General features: G+C 39.3%; 1 protein-coding gene across 29 annotated transcripts in view; it reads left to right on the forward strand.

The window, feature by feature from the left end:
* ICA1 (islet cell autoantigen 1) overlaps positions 1 to 19,283 on the forward strand; it is a 141,792-nt gene that overhangs the window by 35,011 nt on the left and 87,498 nt on the right. For all 29 annotated transcript variants that reach the window (XR_012010976.1, XR_012010977.1, XR_012010978.1 and 26 more), the window contains one exon: positions 3,014 to 3,212. Coding sequence is in view for 26 of the 29 variants with exons in the window: in XM_072783997.1 (XP_072640098.1) it covers positions 3,014 to 3,212 (199 nt within the window). In the remaining 3 variants the exon portion in view is untranslated. The remainder of the gene's footprint in view (positions 1 to 3,013; positions 3,213 to 19,283) is intronic.

The raw sequence follows: 19,283 nt of genomic DNA on the forward strand, positions 1-19,283 counted from the left end.
ACATCCCAACCAGTCCTCCTACACATAAAGACAGTAGAATGACCTAAAACTCTCATGAAGTTAAATTTTCAGATCTTAAAAAATTAAAATTAAAAAAATAAATTTTCAGATCTTAAATGGATGTAATTTGGGATATGCCAGGATATATTTTTTATATAAAAAGCATCATGTGCCATACAGTTTTTGAATTATAGTGCTTACTGATCATTTATTTAGCAAATTGATTTTTTGATCAAATAGCCAAATAACCAATAATACCTTTTATTGTCCATGTATACATTTTTAAAAACATCTATAGCATAGTATTCCAGAGCATGCCACAATACATATAACCCGAGCTCTTCTATTTCTCGGGTCACTTCCACATTTTCCTAGTAAAGGGTAAATGTCTTTGGAGTAGACCTTTAGGCACTTTATTAATTATTACCCTTGGGTAGATTTTCATCTATGATAATGTGCACCAGTCTTTCACTGAAGCTTGACATTTCTGGTTATTAAGTTTTATCTTGGTCTAGATTCAGACACTGGTAGCACAAGTGAACAGGTTTTCACCTTTCTAATCTTTTTTTTTTTTTTTTTAAGATTTATTTATTTACTCATGAGAGACAGAGAGAGAGAGAGAGAGAGAGAGAGAGAGAGAGCAGGCTCCATGCAGGGAGCCCGATGTGGGACTGGATCCCGGGTCCCCAGGATCAGGCCCTGGGCTGAAGGCGGTGCTAAACCGCTGAGCCATCCGGGCTGCCCCACCTTTCTAATCTTAAATGAAGCAAGTTACAGGAAAAAAGTGAGGGGATTTTATATGCTTTTTCTCTTTTCTTCAAAATCTTTTTTTAAAATATTTAATTTATTTATTCATGAGAGACACAGAGAGAGAGAGAGAGAGAGGGAGAGAGAAGCAGAGACACAGGCAGAGGGAGAAGCAGGCCCCATGCAGGGAGCCCAATGTGGGACTCAATCCCCGGGCTCCAGGATCACGCCTTGGACTGAAGGCAGGCACTAAACCGCTGAGCCACCTAGGGACCCCCTTTTCTTCAAAATCTTAACATCTATCATCATGTCATTACCTCTTCAAAGGTTTCTGTCTAACCTTACCACAGTCAAAGAAATCGAGAATATTTTATTCACAAGACTCTCTTTCAGTCAGTTTAGGAAAATTGGCAAGATCCAAGGGAAGAGAAAGAGAAAGAGAAGTCCAGAAATGAACAGGATCCTTAGGGGAACAGCTGAGGACTCTCTCTCTCTCTTTAAATAGAAGCCTTCAGTTTTATAAACCTTCATACCAGCATTTGTTTTACTGCCTGACTTCATAGTCATTGCTACAACTGTGCATTCAATTTGATGAAAGGTGAGTATTAAATTTAATCCATTGGTGATAAAGTACAAGCTGACTTGATGGCACCATATGTCATAGAACCACTTATAATACTTAGGTAGGATGACTTGAGCAAACTGTTTTTAGAGAAAGCTGACTATTTAAAAGCAGTGCTTTACAGAAAGGAGGAGAATGGGAGAAAATAAAAGGGTGAGTTTTTTTTTTTTTCTGAAATAGTTTCTTGTGCCATCTATAATCTTACAGTGCTGTACACAGGCGCTGCAGACCCAGGTGGAGTGGCCAAGCCCTGACTTCAGCTCACTAACATTACTGTTCTCTTCAGCGTGATATGTTTGCATTTAAATTGAAATGTGGGGATCCCTGGGTGGCTCAGCGGTTTAGCGCCTGCCTTTGGCCCAGGGCGCGATCCTGGAGTCCCGGGATCGAGTCCACATCGGGCTCCCTGCATGGAGCCTGCTTCTCCCTCCTCCTGTGTCTCTGCCTCTCTCTCTCTCTCTCTCTCTCATAAATAAATAAATAAATCTTTAGAAATAAATAAATAAATAAATAAATAAATAAATAAATTGAAATGTAACTACTCATCTTATTTTCATTTTTTGAACCTATGCCCTGCAACTTCATGGAGACAACTATATTTTAAGAGTGTAAGTTATCTGACATTACTCATTTTGGGTAGGGAAGAAGCAGTATTTCCCTCCCCTACAAAATAAATATTTCATCCAAAGTTTGATATGCCTGAAACTTTTTTTTGCTAAATAAATAATGGTATGTTACAGCTAATATTATAATGATTTTATATCCACTTCATTGTATGATATACATTCATTTATGGTCTAGGATCCTCAAGTTTTCTCTAAAAGGATCAATCATATAATGTATCCGAATGTACCTAACATGTAGATCCACAGTGCTTCTCTCCCTAGACCATTTAAAAATGCTTCTGTTCAGGGCACCTGGGTGGCTCAGTCAGCTAAGTGTCTGACTCTTGATTTTGGCTCAGGTCATGGTCTCAGGGTGATGAGATTGACCCCCACATCAGGCTCTGTGCTCAGCATGGAGTCTGCTTGAGATTCTCATTCTCCTTCTCCATCTGCCCCTCCCCCTGCTCGCTCTCCACCCCATCTCTAAAATAAATAAACAAACCACCAAATAAAATCTTTTAAAGCAAATGCTTCTGTTCATGCTCCATTCTCCATGACTGTTAGAGCAAGCAGCAAATTGCCCTGGCACTTAAGAGAGTAATCTAAAATGACCTAGCAAGGAAGACCCTAATCATCTCTCCTTAAAGGGCCAGGTTCAGAGGAGCAGAGACAGGGAATGCCAAATATAGAAATGGGAAATGATTATGCCTTGACCTTTCTCCATTAACTCAGGATTGGTTCTAGCTCTAGATGAATACTCTTTGCCCAGTCATGAGACTATCCCCAGCAATACTGTTGGAAATACTTCCCAATGGTCCAGTTAAGTAGCAGAAATCTAAAGGATCAATACATGGGTAGTCATCTCTCGTTGACTCATCAGTTCATCCATGTCAATTATAACCCATCAAATATTTCTACAGCATTGTCTATATAGTCCAGGCACTCCTCTAGGCTCATGACTTTAAGATTGCTAAACTGTCAAGGATGCAAATTGCTTGCCTGCGTAGTTTCAAGATTATGGCTTTATCCTCTTGTGTAGGTTGGCCTTGAGAAATCCTTTGTGTCGATTTCACCAAGAAGTGGAGACTTTTCGGCACCGGGCCATCTCAGACACCTGGCTGACAGTGAATCGCATGGAGCAGTGCCGGACAGAATACAGAGGGGCATTATTATGGATGAAAGATGTATCACAGGAGCTTGATCCAGACCTCTACAAGCAAATGGAGAAGTTCAGGAAGGTAGGAGATTTTATGAAGGTTACCAAGAGGGGTACCTGCTGGAAGGTAATGAGGTGTGATTTGAATCACTCTCGTGAAGAAGACATAACTCAAAAGCACCAAGGATGCAATTAATCATCGCTGGTGTCTTTTTATGTGACAAAATACCAATTAATGTGATATATAATTCTCTAAGGGTAAGATAGAAGAGACCGCTGGAAATTGCTGGGATTTAGTAACTGGTTCTAATTGAAGTCAGATTTTCATATAATATACACTTTTTGTAAGGTTGTCACTTTAAAATGTTTTTCATGCATAAGTAAAAATCAAGACTTAGATCAAATGAAACTGGAAAGTGAGAACATCCTATTGGAGAAATCTTTTTTAATTGCAAATGAATTTTAAAATTAATAGAATTATACTTGTTTTTGAAGTGGTTGAGAGGTGTTTGGGTTTGGTTGTGGGATTAACTAATGTGGCACCTGCAATAGACTTCTTCAGAATTTGAAGAAAATAATGTAGCTGTGAAGGTGGGTATGCTCTTAAATTTCCCTGCAATAACTGGTGAACAGCAGAGAAACAATGTTCCCTTGGTTTTTTCATTGTCTTGGGTCAATTTAGCTATTTGGATATTTGGCCATACAAGGATTATATCCCACCACGAGGTGGCAGTCGTACACTGAGTATTTATGAAAATGCAGAGACTTGTGTACAATCTTGCTAGTTCTTTGTTTGGTTGACTTGGATGTATTTCAGGATGTGAAAGAAAAAAAATTCAAGCAAATGTCAGGTTTTGACATAATATTGTGTCAATTATCTTAGTCATTTCACATGATCCATTTGTAATTACTTACGTTGCTTAAAATTCCTAGATTTCTTTTTAGGTACATCATGTGGAGTTGTGAATGGGAAACCCTGCTAGTGCATAGGAGATTAAATGTGTGAGATGGGTGAAAGGAGGGGCGTTCTGTTGCTTAAGAATAATAGGGTCACCAATTCTTTAGATTGATAAAAATTCTCTTAAGAGCCAAATCTTATTTTCATTTGTAATTTGGGGTCCTATTCTGTGAAGGAAATCAGAGTTTATTTTATTTCTGGTTATAGATAACAATGTGGTATTAACATCTAACCTCTTGGCAAGGCAGATTTCTGAATTCATGGAAAATCTGAACTGAAAAGTAAAGCTCATTCATTCTATAAAAGAGAAAATCAAGGCCCTGGCTACCTTAGAAATTTCCTGACTTTCTTATCAGGCCAGTAATTTGATGTGTCTTTGACACTTTATTTCAGGGTTAGAGGAGGATGGAGTAGAGAAGTTAACACAAAATGAAACCTTGGTGCCAATCATTTTATATCTACTGCCTCTTTACATCTCACAATAATTAAGACAGATTTAACTTTATAGATGAAGAAAATGATACCTATGTTAAGTAACTAGCCTAAGGTCAAACAAGGAAATGAAGTCAGAATCCTAGAAAATATGCTGATTTTTTTTCTTAAGAGAAAAAAAGGGAAGTTGAAGAACATACCTAAAATTGACATTTTCATAGTAATACTTGTTCTATGATTTATTCGTTCAACAAACATTTATTGAGCACCTTCTATGTACCATGTAATAAAAATACAAATATGGAGCACCTGAGTGGCACAGTAATGAGATTAGCCCCATGTTGTGTAGGGTTCCACACTCAGCGGGGAGTCTACTTGAAGATTCTCTCCTTCTGCAGTCCCCCCCCACTTATTCTCTCTCTCTCTCTCAAATGAATATAGAAATCTTTTCTTTTAAATGTAAAAATACTATTCTAGAAGGCAGGAGAATTTCACGTGGAATTGTGTTTATTTGGTTTTATTTTGGAAGGTGGTTACTAGCTGTGTAACGATGAAATAAAAACCAAGCACTTCGTCATTTGGTTTGAATGTTGAAACGTTACCCACTCTTTAGTGTCATCAATCTGTTGATTTTGGAAAATATGGTTTAAAAGAATCCTTTGCCATGTAGAAGTAGATGCCTACTCTACAATCCCATGTGTGCTGGATTTAATTTAATAGTTGAACATGGTGTACTTTGAATTTAGGGAAAGAATTTTTTTTTTAAGGAGTCTGTATTCAAGTGTATATTTAATTAGGCTGGACTGCCCTTGAGGACAGGGACCAGATTCATCTCTTAACTGTTATACTCCTGGGCCAGACTAGCACCTGGCCCCAAATTAGCATTCATGTTGTAGCTTGGTCAGATTCCATCCATTGAGTTTGAAGTTCCAGACTCATTGTTTCTCAAATCAACAGGACATTCTGACCACACCAAACTCACCTTGTGATGTTTGGGAATTGACATATGGTTTTGCAGGTAAAAAGTAGCATTATTAATTTATGACTCGCTGCTTTCTTTGGAATGAATTTGAGTTGTGGAGTTTGCTGCTTGCTTAGAGCTTATAACATGAAATTTAGCTGTGAGCAAGCTTTAGTGTTTTTGTCCTAGCGAGATTCCATTTTAAACAGTCTCCATTTATCTCTCAGAAACATGTTATCAAAACGCATTTTGCGTTCTCTGGGGGAAGGGTCCGACTGTGGTTGGCTCCTTAGGAGTCACTGTGGGAGGGAGAATTTCAGTCTCTGCAGAGCCAGCTGCCACCTTCATGTTTCAACTGATGAATCCTGAACTAAAGTAGTATTTTGCTATAAATTCAATTGAGTTCACACTTTCGAGGAGACAGAATTCTAAATCATCTCACAGATGTGATCCCCCTGGTTGCAGTCTTAAGTATGCATTCATTCATCCTTCCAAAAATGATGCACTGTGTGCTAGGCCACATGCAAAAGGATATAGTAGTGAATAAGCGGACATGATCAATGCCCTCCTGTCACTTGTAGTCACTTGGGGACTGAGCAAGTAAACTTGATGCAGTATGATGAACTGTTGTCTGAGGTGACACATGGTATCACAGGAACACCTAGGAGGGGCTCCCTGAGGAAGTCACATCTAAACAAGACAGGGAAGGAGCTGGGTGGAGGGGATAAGGACAGCTGAGCAGCTCCAGGCTGAGGGAAAACCTTAAACGGTGGCCTTTAGATGAAAACACAGGGCACCTGGAAAGAGTTGTAAGTATTTTATAACCAGAGCACAGAAGGCAGAGCAGGTGTGGGAATGGCAGTGCCTGTGCTATGACAACTGGAAAGGTAAGCAGGGCCAGGCTAGAAGGGACGTCTCCTGAAGGCGAAAGTAAGGGAATAGGAGGGTGTTGAGGAGGGAAGTGAGCATGATCACCTTTGTGTTTTCGCTAGCTCACCCAGAATGTAAGGTAGAGAAGGGATGGGGAGGACCCAAGCTGCTGGGAAGACGTGGAGACATGGGTGCCCCGCAACGGAGAGGCAAGCAGACCAGGGAAGTGTATGTTCTGGCCTCTCCCACACTTCGGAATGGCACCACTTTAATTACAGAGCTCTCCATCATTCTTAGAAATGAGCAGAATAAGTATAAATAAATAGCAAGATCAAATGTACGTTCCCTTCTAACCATTGCTTTTCTCATAAAGTTTTCAAAGTGCTAAAAACTTTTTAAATAACACACAGCGCACATGACCAAAATGATGAATGAAAAACTTAAAATTAAACAAAGCAAATAATCTGTTTTCATTCTGGCACCCTTTGAAGCCCATGGACCCGATGACAGATCTCTCAGCAGCAACACTAATAAGCATTTATTAAGTGCCTTATATTTGGGGATGGAAATACAAAGAGGTGGAAAAGCTTGATCCCAGCTTGATCAAGAAGGACCCTGCTAGTCATCTGTTCCTTGTCAAAATTACCGTGATAAACAAGACACCTGGAGAGTGTGGCCATATGTAGCCATTCTCTTAAAGACCAAATAATAGGAAATGGTGGATGAATTTAAATGTGCAGAGCTGGATGGCTATGAGCAGTTGGAAGCCCCCTCCTGACAGTGTGATTCACCCCAGGAGGGAAATGGACGGGAGACTACACCATGAAGTATTTTATGAGCAGTTACAACATGTGATATATGTGCCCTTTGAAGGCAGAGTAAAAGGGTATGATTTAAAAATAGAAGTCAGCTTCTTGTAGCAGATTACATCAGCTTTAGTTGTGAGCTCACAGAAGAGCTTTTGCAGCCTGATGCCCTTGAGAGAGTCCTCCTGTGGTCAATTAAATGTCTTGTTTTTCTTGAAAGTCAGAAATGGGATGGAGGGTAATTATTCTAAATGGAATAAAAGCTGTGTTAGGTGTAAGAAAATAGTTCTGAATCCTCTAAAGAGATAATATGGAAATGTATACGTGGGCATTTGTTATGAGTTGTAGTCCTTATAGACAAGGACAAGGGAACCAGTGTTTTAATGAGGGCCATTTATTAAATGGCTTAATCAAATCCTACAGCATTTGTCTAGGGTTTCATCACCATAATTCAAAAGGGTATCTAAAAGGTATGTAGAAAATGTGAATGATACATACTGGTGTTCTTGGGCTTGTGTCTATTTAAAATAGTGTTAGATTTTGGAGAGCTGTTAATACACTAAGGGTCCTGTTATCAAAGGATATGCTACTGTGAGAAGGTTTGTTAATAAATAGTTGTGGCTTAATGTGGGGCCTTTTGGGGGTCATCAGCCAGTGGTGTTCCTGTTGTCCGACTGAAGGTTTGGGTCTATAGAGCTTGGTCAAGGACTAGTAAACAGCAGTATTGACATTAGAGGCTTTTTTTTTTTCCTGTGGACAAAGACTTGGGCTAATTAATTTGACAGTATCATTAATTACTGCTGAAATCATTGGTCTTTGTCAGAGGTCGGGCTCTTTTAGCAATTGAGGGCAGGTCTCAGGGGATCTGGAGATGCCAAGTAATACAGGAATATCACCACTCAGCCATCTCCTCTCCTCATTCTATGTTAAAAGCCTTTCCTCTTTGCTTGGGCCATCTAGCTTTCTGGCTTACATGGGCATTCCACTTCAGTTCAGTGCCAAGGGCAGGGCTGAGACTCCTCAGTGAGCTGTGTTGAGTGAGCGTGGAGAATTTCAGGTTTGGGTCCATACAGGAGACCAACCCAAAGAGCCTGCTTCAGCAGTGCCTTGACTCCAGGGCTTTGCTTTAATTCATACATAAAAGGGGGAGGGTGTTTGACCCACTATCTTTTTTCTCTTATAGGCTAAATTCCTATGCCCTGATTTGAGTTCTTTGATGAGGTGAAAGTTCCTTTGGCAAAGCTAACACACTCTGGAACCTGTTTCCTAACCCTCTGTCTTGGTTTGTTGGTTTTTGGTGTGTGCTTGTTATTTGTTTTGGTCGTTTAACTAGGATGCCTATTTTTTGTGGTCCCCAAGAAGATCAAATCAAGTTGCTAAACCCTAGCCTTGGGTGGTTCTTTCTTTATACTACCTAAATGCCATAGGAAAATGTCATTTTCATATGGCACAAGTGGGAAGGAAACAGATAATTATACCCTTGCTTTCATTTTTGAATTTCATGAGATGAGACCTTTGGGGCTCTTTGTATCTTTATTGATTTCCCCCCCTGAACTCAGTGAATGGCAAAAAATAGTGTTTCAGTGTTAAGTCAAGAGCATTTGGAATAGCAGGCATGAAACAGATAACTTGCAGACCTGGTGGCTGGCTGGCTACTGCTCCTGAGTGGAAATAGGAAGGATCATGACCTCAGAGTTGGGATAGCTCTTCTCTCTGTCCCCAGCCTTGCCTACACCAGCTGTGACAGCTTGGATACGTCTAGTGAGCCTATTACAATTTTCTCATTCACTAAAGGAGAAATAGGTACTAGTTGACCGCTAAGCTGTCTTTCAGTTGTAACATCTTCAATATTCTTTCTCTAAATTGTTAAGCTCTGGAATTGTTACACTCATCTGTAGAGAAGTACAGACACTGGTAGAGAACTAACCTGCCCTTTGTCAAGGTAGTGTTTTCCTCCTCCTATGGGTAAGTGCTGGTCTTTTTGAGTGCTTGATCTTATTGCTGTTGCTCTAATCTCAGACTCTGGAAAAGAAGATTTCACTCAATATTTCACTAAAACTCATAATTGAGTTTTTATAAAATTATTATGATTAACTTTTATTTAGATAATACTTTTGCAATGGTCAGAAACTTGTGGCCCATGGGTCAGCCACCTGTTTTTGTAAGTGAAGTTTCTATTGTAACATGACATGCGCATTCACTTATGTATTATCTATGGCTGCTTTCATGATATTATGGGGAGTTGTGTAGTTGCAAGAGACGGGGAGTTGTGTAGTTGCAACAGAGACTGTGGTCTGCAAAGCCAAAATATTTACTTTCTGCCCCTTTACAGAAAAGAGTTTGCTGGCCTCTGATTTCCAGGCACCTCTAGTGCATGCTGAAGTTAAGAAGTTTTAAGAATGTAAAAATGTTTAATTATGATAAAAACATATAACGTAAAATTTACCATCTTAGCCATTATTAAAGTGTCCAGTTCAGTAGTATTAAGTATATTCACATTGTTGTACAACAGATCCCCAGAACTTTTTCATCTTGCAAACCGAAATTCTATACCCATTAAACAGCCACTCCTCATTTCTCTCTCCTCCAGCTATCATTCTTTCTGTTTTTATGAATTTGACTACTTTACATACCTCATATAAGTGGAGTCATGTAGTATTTGTGTTTTTGTGACTACCTTATTTCACTTAGCATAATGTCTTCAAGATTTATCCACGTTGTAGCATCTGGCAAGATTCTTTCCTTTTCAAGAATAATAATAATTTTAAGGAATAATTTTTCATTGTGTGCTTATACCAACACATTTTATCTATCTGTTCATTCCTCAACAGACACATTTAGGTTACTTCCATCACTTGGATAGTGTAAATAGTGCTGCTTATGAACATGAGTGTAAATAACTCTTCAAGACTCTCCTTTGAGGGGCACCTGGGTGGCTCAGTGGTTGAGCATCTGTCCTTGGCTCAAGTCGTGATCCTGGGGTCCTGGGATTGAGTCCTGCATCAGGCTCCCTGTAGGGAGCCTGCTTCTCCCTCTGCCTGTGTCTCTGCCTCTCTCCCTGTTTCTCTCATGAATAAATAAATAAAACCTTTAAAAAAAAACTCTCCTTTGGGCCCCAAATACATAATAAACAAACATAATATGCATCTTATAAATGTTTATATGATTGAGTGAAATTCAGTCCTGCTATTGAATAAAAACAAGACTTAGGCCATGCAAGGAAGGAGTCATTTGATTTTATCATCCTAGAAGATATTGTGTACACATACTAATTCATAATTTATATTCTAATTTCTGTTAGAATAGTAAATATTGCCATGTTTTTTTAAAAAAAACATGTATAATAACCATAAAAGCAAATGTTTTGGTTTAAAATAGATTTTTTCATGGAGGAGTGGAGAGGACTACTACTCTCTTGAGAGAGAGGTATCAAATCTTTGCATATGGCATTTCTCCAGTTGTTTGAGGGAAAAGCTTACTTAACTCTCAAGTTTCAGAGTAGACTCTGGACAAAAGTGTGTTATCGAAGTGTGAACTGATCCCGTCCAAGATAGTTTTCCTTTTGCCAAAGTGTCTGGCTTTTCTTCCGAAGACTTACATGTATTGGATGGCATATGCAAACCTGGTTTCTAGAATTTCATGGATGATACTATACAAAACATAAGATTTTACTGAGTAGAACCATCAGGTTCCAGATCAAAATGCTGCCATATAATGAGCCCATTTTATAACAAGGGCTTCTCCGTGTGTTAGCAGCTAGAATGTCTTGGATGGATTCATTATTTCCATGTTTCATCATGTTGTGCTTTTGGCTACAGGGTCAGAGGAGTGGCTGGTGCCCATGACACTTTCCCTCCCTTCCCCTCAGCCCAACCGCAGACTGTTCCATCTGCCTCTGTCTCCTTTTGGTAGCTCCTAAAGAAGGTGTCATTTTAGATTATGCTTAAATGGAAAATCACTGTATTCAAGTAGTATGATATACCAGTTACTGTCTCTCTAGTTTCCGTCTCCAAGTCTGCCATATCTATCTATCCCTCTAGATTACCCTCTTCCTTTTGGTTAACAGCTCAAATATCATCTTTCCCAACTAGTTCTTTTATTCTCTCTTGGCAAATTGGTTGCAATTCTTACCATCTTCAAGAATTTAGTATAAAAGAAGACAGTTGTGCCCTCATGGGTTAGCTAAGCACTCTGGTTTTGAATGTTTATGCTTTAGGGGATCCATCCCACTGTGCTATTATTCTTATTTTACAAAATGGTGGTTTACTTAGATACACAAAATAGTGTGATTTTATTTAATTTCAAACAGGCAATATATATACTATTTCCTGAATGCCAAGAGCTGTAAAGTACTATAAGGTACTTTTATTAGACTTAAAAATAATTTTCTTCAGATACATCCTTTACAACCACTTTTCAGTGACAGAAAAAAATAATGATTTGATGGTTGTCTGAGTTGTCATTTTTACCTTAGACTAGATTTTTTAATTGGCTATGGAGAATTAGTATTTCAGAAAGAAGGCTCTAAATCACAATTGCTTTGGAAAAAACTTGTGTTCTATATTAGTCTGTCATCAAGGGATATTGAAAGGTTTTGAGTAGTACTTCTAAAATTACTGGGTTCTTTTTTGAGAACCCCCAACAAAGTGTTTCTAACAAAATTTATCCAAATAGTATTGGCTACGTGATGGAGTCAGACTGTTAGTGGTTTCACAGGTTCTCCTGTCTCTCAGTAAAACTTAAAAATTTTCTTGCATCCAAGTCTTAAGTCCATCTATACTTTAGTATTTGAACTACCAAAAGAATGAGTTAATAGAAAATTGGTATTTCCATTCACAATTCTGAGATTTAAAACAAAGAGAAGACATTTGATGATTACTTGATCTTCAGAAAACTGACATAATAATAATCTCAGAGGGATTAACCATAGAGGCCCACATATTATCCAGCATATGACCTGGTATGTGGTGGCTCTGTTCACTAAAGCTTGCAGTTTCTCCACCAGTTTCAACTCACTTCTCTCACAGTGGCTTCACTTTGCCTCCTTTAGTGAGTTTTCAGTGAATGGAAAACCTTGAACAGAAAGCAGCTTTAAAGTGTATGTGCTTATTACTCTTTTAGCATAAAATTTTCAGGATAATTCCAGATACAGTAGAACTAGCCCAAGGGGAAAAATTGTTTCATATTCAACAATTATCCCACACTTAATCCTTACCCAAGATAAATGAAATTCATATATAGGAGTCCTAAAATCTGACACTGGCCAATTTCACATGGACTCAGGGAGTCCTAAGAAGAAGCAGGCCCTTGAAAGGCCATTGGTATAACATTGACATGAAATTCCCACATGCATTAATCAGGCTTCTGTTGTTCCCATCAAATGAAATATGATTTTAAGGCTTGGTAACACTTCACAGTTGATTGGCTTTTTCTATCCAACTACCCATCTATCTGTCCATCCATCTATTTAAATTCACTCCCCAGCTGTGATCCTGAGACAACCATTGTCATTTAGATGCTGATTCCTTACTGTGGTTCTTCTGGTGACTGCTGACATCAGAATAAGGGATACATCTCAAGATAGATTAATTACATAAACAAATTGAGGGATGGATTTTTTTCTGCTTTGTTCTTTTAAATAGTCTTTCCCCCCTCCTCCCCTCTTTGAGAGGTACAACTCTGCATTCTTATAAGGAAACATAGTTCATGGGTATTAGTTCATGTTCTGAGAGAAGTCCAGGCAAAGAGACTTGGAAAATAACCCACATTAAGGAAAGAAGAACCTTATGAAAAGCCCATAGATTAATGCATGGGAAATAAATACAGAAATTTCTCAAATAGGGAAGCTGAAAAGAAGCTAGCAGAGTAAAATTTATTACATTTAGGGTCTTGTTCCCTTTCAATTTTTTTTTTTGTCTTAAATTAGGGGAATAAAAGATATACAAGAACCTGGCAATTGTGATCTGTGGCAGGGGACTAGATTGGGGGATGAGAGAAGAGGGATGAGAATGAGGTAGAAGTTGTGCCATATGCCTTTTTAATGTTTTTAAAGTCTGTGCTATATGCATTTGTTATCCTTCAAATTACATATATAAAATTAATGATATTAGAGTGAGAATAGATAAGATTTGGTAGAAGGAAAGAATATGGATAGAAGTCTCTAAACTGACAAAAACAGAGGAGAAGCCAGGTTCCAAAGGTGATGTCACATGAGCAGCTGGATGAAGGGTTTGGAGGATGAAGTCATTTTCAAGAGCCATCCTCAGGGAGGGAGCCATGTGAGGTGGTTAAGTCACTGAAGAAAAGAAGAATCAAAGGCAAATGCCTGAGGGAAACCCACCAAAATCAAGAAAGAAGATAATGTTTCTTTTGAAAGCCTTCACTGTTCTAAGAGAACTGAAATGAGAGCTGAGTTATGCTTATCCCGAAGGGTTTGGGGAAAAGGTGAGAAAGTAAACGTAACTTTTCCCATCTCTTCTCAATGGCATCCTAGAAGGAATGAGTTCTTTGATATGCACCAGTGAGAATGCAGAGAAAATCCTTTCCCAAAAAAGAATCAAGGGGGGAGAGGGCAGCTATTTTGGAGGGAACAGCCTCTACATTTTGGACACTACATTAGGTCCTTGGAGTTGGGTTGTAGCATCGTATAGGCTAGTAGTTGGTTTCTTCATTTGGAGGTTTTCTGCTACCTTGAGTGATGTGTTCTGTGTTCACTATCCACATCTAATTCTCACGCATACTAATTAATATACTCAGACAACATCTTGCCAACACTACAATATCTCTCTCAACTCTCTTCTCTAAATCTAGCAATTTCATCAGTTCCTTTTATTGGTAGCCTTCCAGGTTTTACAGATGAAACCAAGCATAATTATGTGCCTGTGAGCACTGATTTTGTCATTAAAATTTCTGGAGAATTAATATCAGTTGTCACAAATCAATCTCTATCCCATTTGGCTTCCTAGTATTTATTTATTACTAGTTTATTTTTAATACTCTTATAGGGGCCTCCTGATGCTCTGTCTAAAAAGGAATTGAAATACATGCAGATTCTAAACCACATGTCATTTTTTGTGCACACATTATGGGTTAGGCTCCTACTAACAAAGTATACATGTCAAAATCAGATATGACTGGGAAGGCATAAAGACTTTGCAGCTACCAGGGCTTCCAGAGACTGCAGTGTACTCAGGTTTCACCGAGATTTTATCATGGTCACCATAAATCAGTGTTTTAAAAAGTTGAAAGCAATCTTTAATTTTAAAGATTTCCCTGTCTTCCTCATCCAGACAGTGTAGGCGATGCTTCCTCACCCGCCTTCCCCAAGCCCTGCCAGGAAAAGCCAATGATTTGTAAATTGAAGCTATGTCAGCTAAAGCTTTTATTGGTACTTATTATCCGGGCCTCCGTCTGCTTTTAATTTTAATTCTCTGCTGAAAGAACTAGCTTGGCCTTTTTTTTTTTTTCTTTTTTCTCTCTTTTTTTTAAATTTTTGCACATCTTTCCACTTTAAAAAGCAACAGCTAAAAGTAGTGATGTGAACCAGACAATGGTTTCCAAAGTTAGCCTCCCTCTTTCCTATCCATAGTGTATTAGGTTTGGGGCAAACCTCTTGTTTTCAGTATTGACCTACTTACTTGCTCCTTCTCTCCCTGGCATATTCCCACTTTTCCCACCATTCAGCAATTTCAACTAATAAATCATGTAAGTAAAGTAGACATTAGGAAATTGATGTTAGGATAGAGGGTTTTGAAAATAAAATGAAGATTTGATCAACATTTTCACCTATCCTTTGATTAACTGAGAACAACATATTTTTAAGAGAATGTTAGGCATGAGTTGTGCAAAAGTCAAAATACTGCTCATTTTAAAGATATCTTTTTTATAGTACAAAAGCACAGCAGATATTTAAGTTCTGCACTGAACAATATGATCGGTTTATTTATATGAAATAATTAACATATTTGAATTTTTTCCCAGCCGGGGGTTTTTCTTAGCATCCTGCCATATAGATAGATGTAGCAGCTACTTAAATATGTACACAATGCAGAATATTTCTGATTAAATATTTGTAAAATGCTCTTCAGTTTAAAAAGCTGTTTCATATTCATTACTTCACTAAAGCTATACAGCAGTTTGGCAAGGGCATGAATTTTTTGTCCTTTTTCACAGCTAAGACTAAACAAGCAGAGTCTAACTGACTTGCCCAAGGCTGCATATATGAACCAGGATTTGAACCCAAGTCCTCTGAATCCCAAATCAAGCTCCTCCTACCATTTCTGCCTCGAGTTTTTCCGAATCCAATAAATGAATCCCTGTGTATAGTGGAGTCGTTGTGGGAGGAAATGTTTTTGTAGTGATAGAGACCCAGCTTCACATTAAAGCAGCAGCCACATCTTCCAGAACATGTTGCATCCTCTGTTCTTTTCTCTCACCCCAAAGGCTCATTTTACTAGTACTATTAAAGAGTATTTGGATTTTTTATCCTTCTCACTAGGCCAACTATCAATCTGAATATTTAGTCACATTTCTGCATTTGGCAGTTAGCACTTCTCTTCTACCTTGCTGAGTGCACTTTTTTTTTTAAAGATTTTATTTATTTGTTCATGAGAGACACACAGAGAGAGAGAGAGAGAGGCAGAGTCATAGGCAGAGGGAGAAGCAGACTCCATGCAGGGAGCCCGATGTGGGACTCGATCCCAGGACTCCAGGATCACACCCTGGGCCGAAGGCAGGTGCCCAACTGCTGAGCCACCCAGGCATCCCTCTGAGTGCCCTTTTGAGATGAAATTGCTGTGGTGTTCAGCATGGGTTCCTTGGGGTCAGGTACCTGAATACCGTAGCAGTATACTTCAAGCTAAGAAGTTCAGACATAATGAACAAATGGTATAAGGCTTATGGATGGAAAGTAGACATCACAAAGACCAGCACTCTGTCCAAGGATCTTGTGTATATTGCCATATAGGTGTAAAGCCAGTACACTATGGAAAGACTTTGACTCCTAAGAAGAAAGGAAGAGGCCCTATAGCAAACAGGCACATATAGATAACAGGCCTCTGTGATGTTTCCACATATACAACTAACCCTAAGTTAGGGCCTCTATGGCCCGTGTTTAGTATAAGTATTCTCCAAGAAGTGAGTTGGACATGGAGAATCTTGGAGTCCACCTAAGGATCCTGATTCAGGAGGCCTGGAGTGTGGCCCAGGGATCTTATTTTCAGAGACTTCCCAAGGTGATTCTCTTGCTGGGGAATCCCTTGACCATATCTTTTTTTTTTTAAGATTTTATTTATTTACTTATGAGAGACACAGAGAGAGAGAGAGGCAGAGACACAGGCAGAGGGAGAAGCAGGCTCCATGCAGGAAGCCTGACGTGGGACTCAATCCTGGGTTTCCAGGATCACGCCCTGGACTGAAAGTGGTGCTAAACCACTGAGCCACCTGGGCTGCCCACCCCTTGACCATATCTTGAGACGTATTTTCCCAGAGCACCACTGTGGGATAGCTGATGTCCACAATGATAACTGATCTATCAAAAAAAAAAAGGTGATTTTTCTCCAAAAAGATAGACATTCAAAATGACAAGTGTTTAATGAACAGAGATTTCTTATTTTTAAGATTTTTTAGAATAAAGTTTTAAAAAACAGAGTACACTTGAATTCTATGGAAAAGTCAGTTAAGTGAAACCACTTGATTCCCCCCAGAGATCCTACTGTATTAAGCATCATTGTACTTTTTGGTACTCACCATCTATGTTTTCTTAAACCCTAGAGCCTGGAGATTTGTATACCATAGACAAGTATACTTAGTTTGCTCATCTGTAATCAGTATTAATCTTGCTAATTAAATTTTTTCTTCTATTTCCACAAAACCCTCCTTAGTGTTCTCCAGGCTGACTCAGAAAACTTGAAAAAGCTAGAATGGAGTGTCAGATTCATTAATATCTAGAGTTGATTACTCAAGATCCTGCTGCTTTGTGGGAACACAGCAAACAATTCTGAGAATTAATTTATACACGTTAAACACGGGGAATTTTTCAGGAGCAGTCTGGTACTGTTAGTGTCCTGATACGCATGTTAAAAAATGACTGCAGCTTCACAAAGAAATCCTCCTCCTCTGCATCCTTCCTGGTTTATGTGGTTTGTCTACTGCTTGTCACTGGTCCATCTGCTTAGGACTAGATCAGCCTAAAACAGAGAAGGTTTCACCACCAGATCCTGCAACACTACTGTCATTGTGCTCTGTAGCTTGTTACAGCTAATGTTATTCATAAGAAATAATGTCCTGGCTTTGAGGTACTTTCTGTAGTGAGTACTACGATGTTGAGAAAGAGTCACGGATGGTATGAAAGCAGTACTTCTCATTTGTTGCAGATGACATTTCTGTTCTTGCAGGGATGGATGCATGAGAGGCTGTGAAGTCATAAATGAGGAATGTCAGGAATATAGTACTTTGGCATTTCTTGACAAACGTTCAGCCATTCTTGAATAAGACAATTGAAACTCTGAAGTTCAACGCAATAGTAGAAACAATAAAATTAGCAAATACCTTATTAAAGATTTATCACGTGCCAGCATTTTTTATAAATAGGCTCTTTAAAATTCGTCGAAGGATAGATATCATGATCCCCACTTGACAGATGGGAATTTTGAAGCTTGAAGAGGTTAAATAACTTACTCATTGACACACAGAATGTGACTGGGCCAGGTGGAAAGGGGTCATGAATTTATCTCTACATACACATCTCCTTATTTTCTAGACTGGAAGTATTTGCTTTATGAGCATGCATGATGGGGACTTCTAGATTTATTAATTAAAGGACGTTAAATATTGTCCCTTGCTTCCATTTAAATGCTGAATCTATTCAGAATATGTCTTCCTACTGGCACAGTTTAAGTAGTCTCTTTGGGATGCTCTTTCAGAATTCCACCCTACTTCTCCCCCGGAGCTCGTTGGGCTGACTATACCCTGGAGGTGGGCAGGGAATATGGTGTTCTTTAAGCCACCCTTAATCCCCTGGCTCCTCTCTTGTCTTTTGCTGCAATATGGCCAGCCTGTGCTTGCATATGTCCTGAAGCCTGTGGCTAGGATAAGCCCTGATCTCTTTCTCAGCTCTGGCAATGTTCTAGGAGCTTCAGCCACCTTCCCTTGATGAATCACCCTACTGGCAACTCAGACTACCTTAGACTCCCAATTTGGCCTCTAAGTGGGGCTCTCCTTGGCAAGCTCACCAGCCTGCACCCATAGCCACCCTCCCCTCCCTTCCACAGGTCATGTGACACCTGGATTTCTTCTTCACACCCCAAGAGCCCAGGGAGACCCTGGGGAGCTAAATTCCACCCTCCCTCATCAGTTGCACTGCTTTACTTGGATGCAGCTGATCCTGTTTGGAGCTTGAGGCTTGAGAAGCAATCCCCTTGCAAACTCCCATGCAAGTAGTGAGCCAGACTACATTTTGTCTTTTCTCTCCATGCTGGAAGAGAGGCAGACACATACCTGATAACACAACAGTGCAGTGAGCTATAGCCAAATTCCTGAGAACAGAGAGGAAATGATTTCTCAACTATTCACTATTCTGCTTCTTCTGGAAAATTTCCTGTCTTTTTTTCATTTCACTAGAAGGTACCTCTTCTTTCTCAAGCTGACTAGCAGACCATCCCTCAATCTTCATTAGATCCTCTTTCACTATCCTCACATTCCGTAAGTGACCTAATAAACTGTCACAGGTGCAACTTCATGTTCTCGGTATTGATCACTGGATCTCATCCATTATGCCTGATTTCTCTCTTAAGATAATGGAACCCCATAGGAAACACTAAGGTATCTTTACAGTTCATAGTTCACTTGACATGACATTGCCCTCTCCCCATGTCCAGTCTCCTCCTCAGATGAGCCTTTTATTTTTACAACTTACCTGGCCTTGTTGATGGCCCTACCAGTCTCCTAGACTCCAGGCTCAAAACCTGACACATTCCTTACCTTCATCCCCTTTATCTAGTCAGCCATCATATATAGCCCATTGAGTCTTCCTTCAGAATGCCCTTGCCTTGGGTCCCTTCCTCTTGTGTCTCATGCAGCCATACCTGTCTTAGATTTTCATTACCTGGGGCTTTAATCAAAGGCATC

The sequence above is a fragment of the Canis lupus genome, chromosome 18, assembly GCF_048164855.1.
Source record: "Canis lupus baileyi chromosome 18, mCanLup2.hap1, whole genome shotgun sequence".
In the NCBI taxonomy this organism is placed as follows: Eukaryota; Metazoa; Chordata; class Mammalia; order Carnivora; family Canidae; genus Canis; species Canis lupus.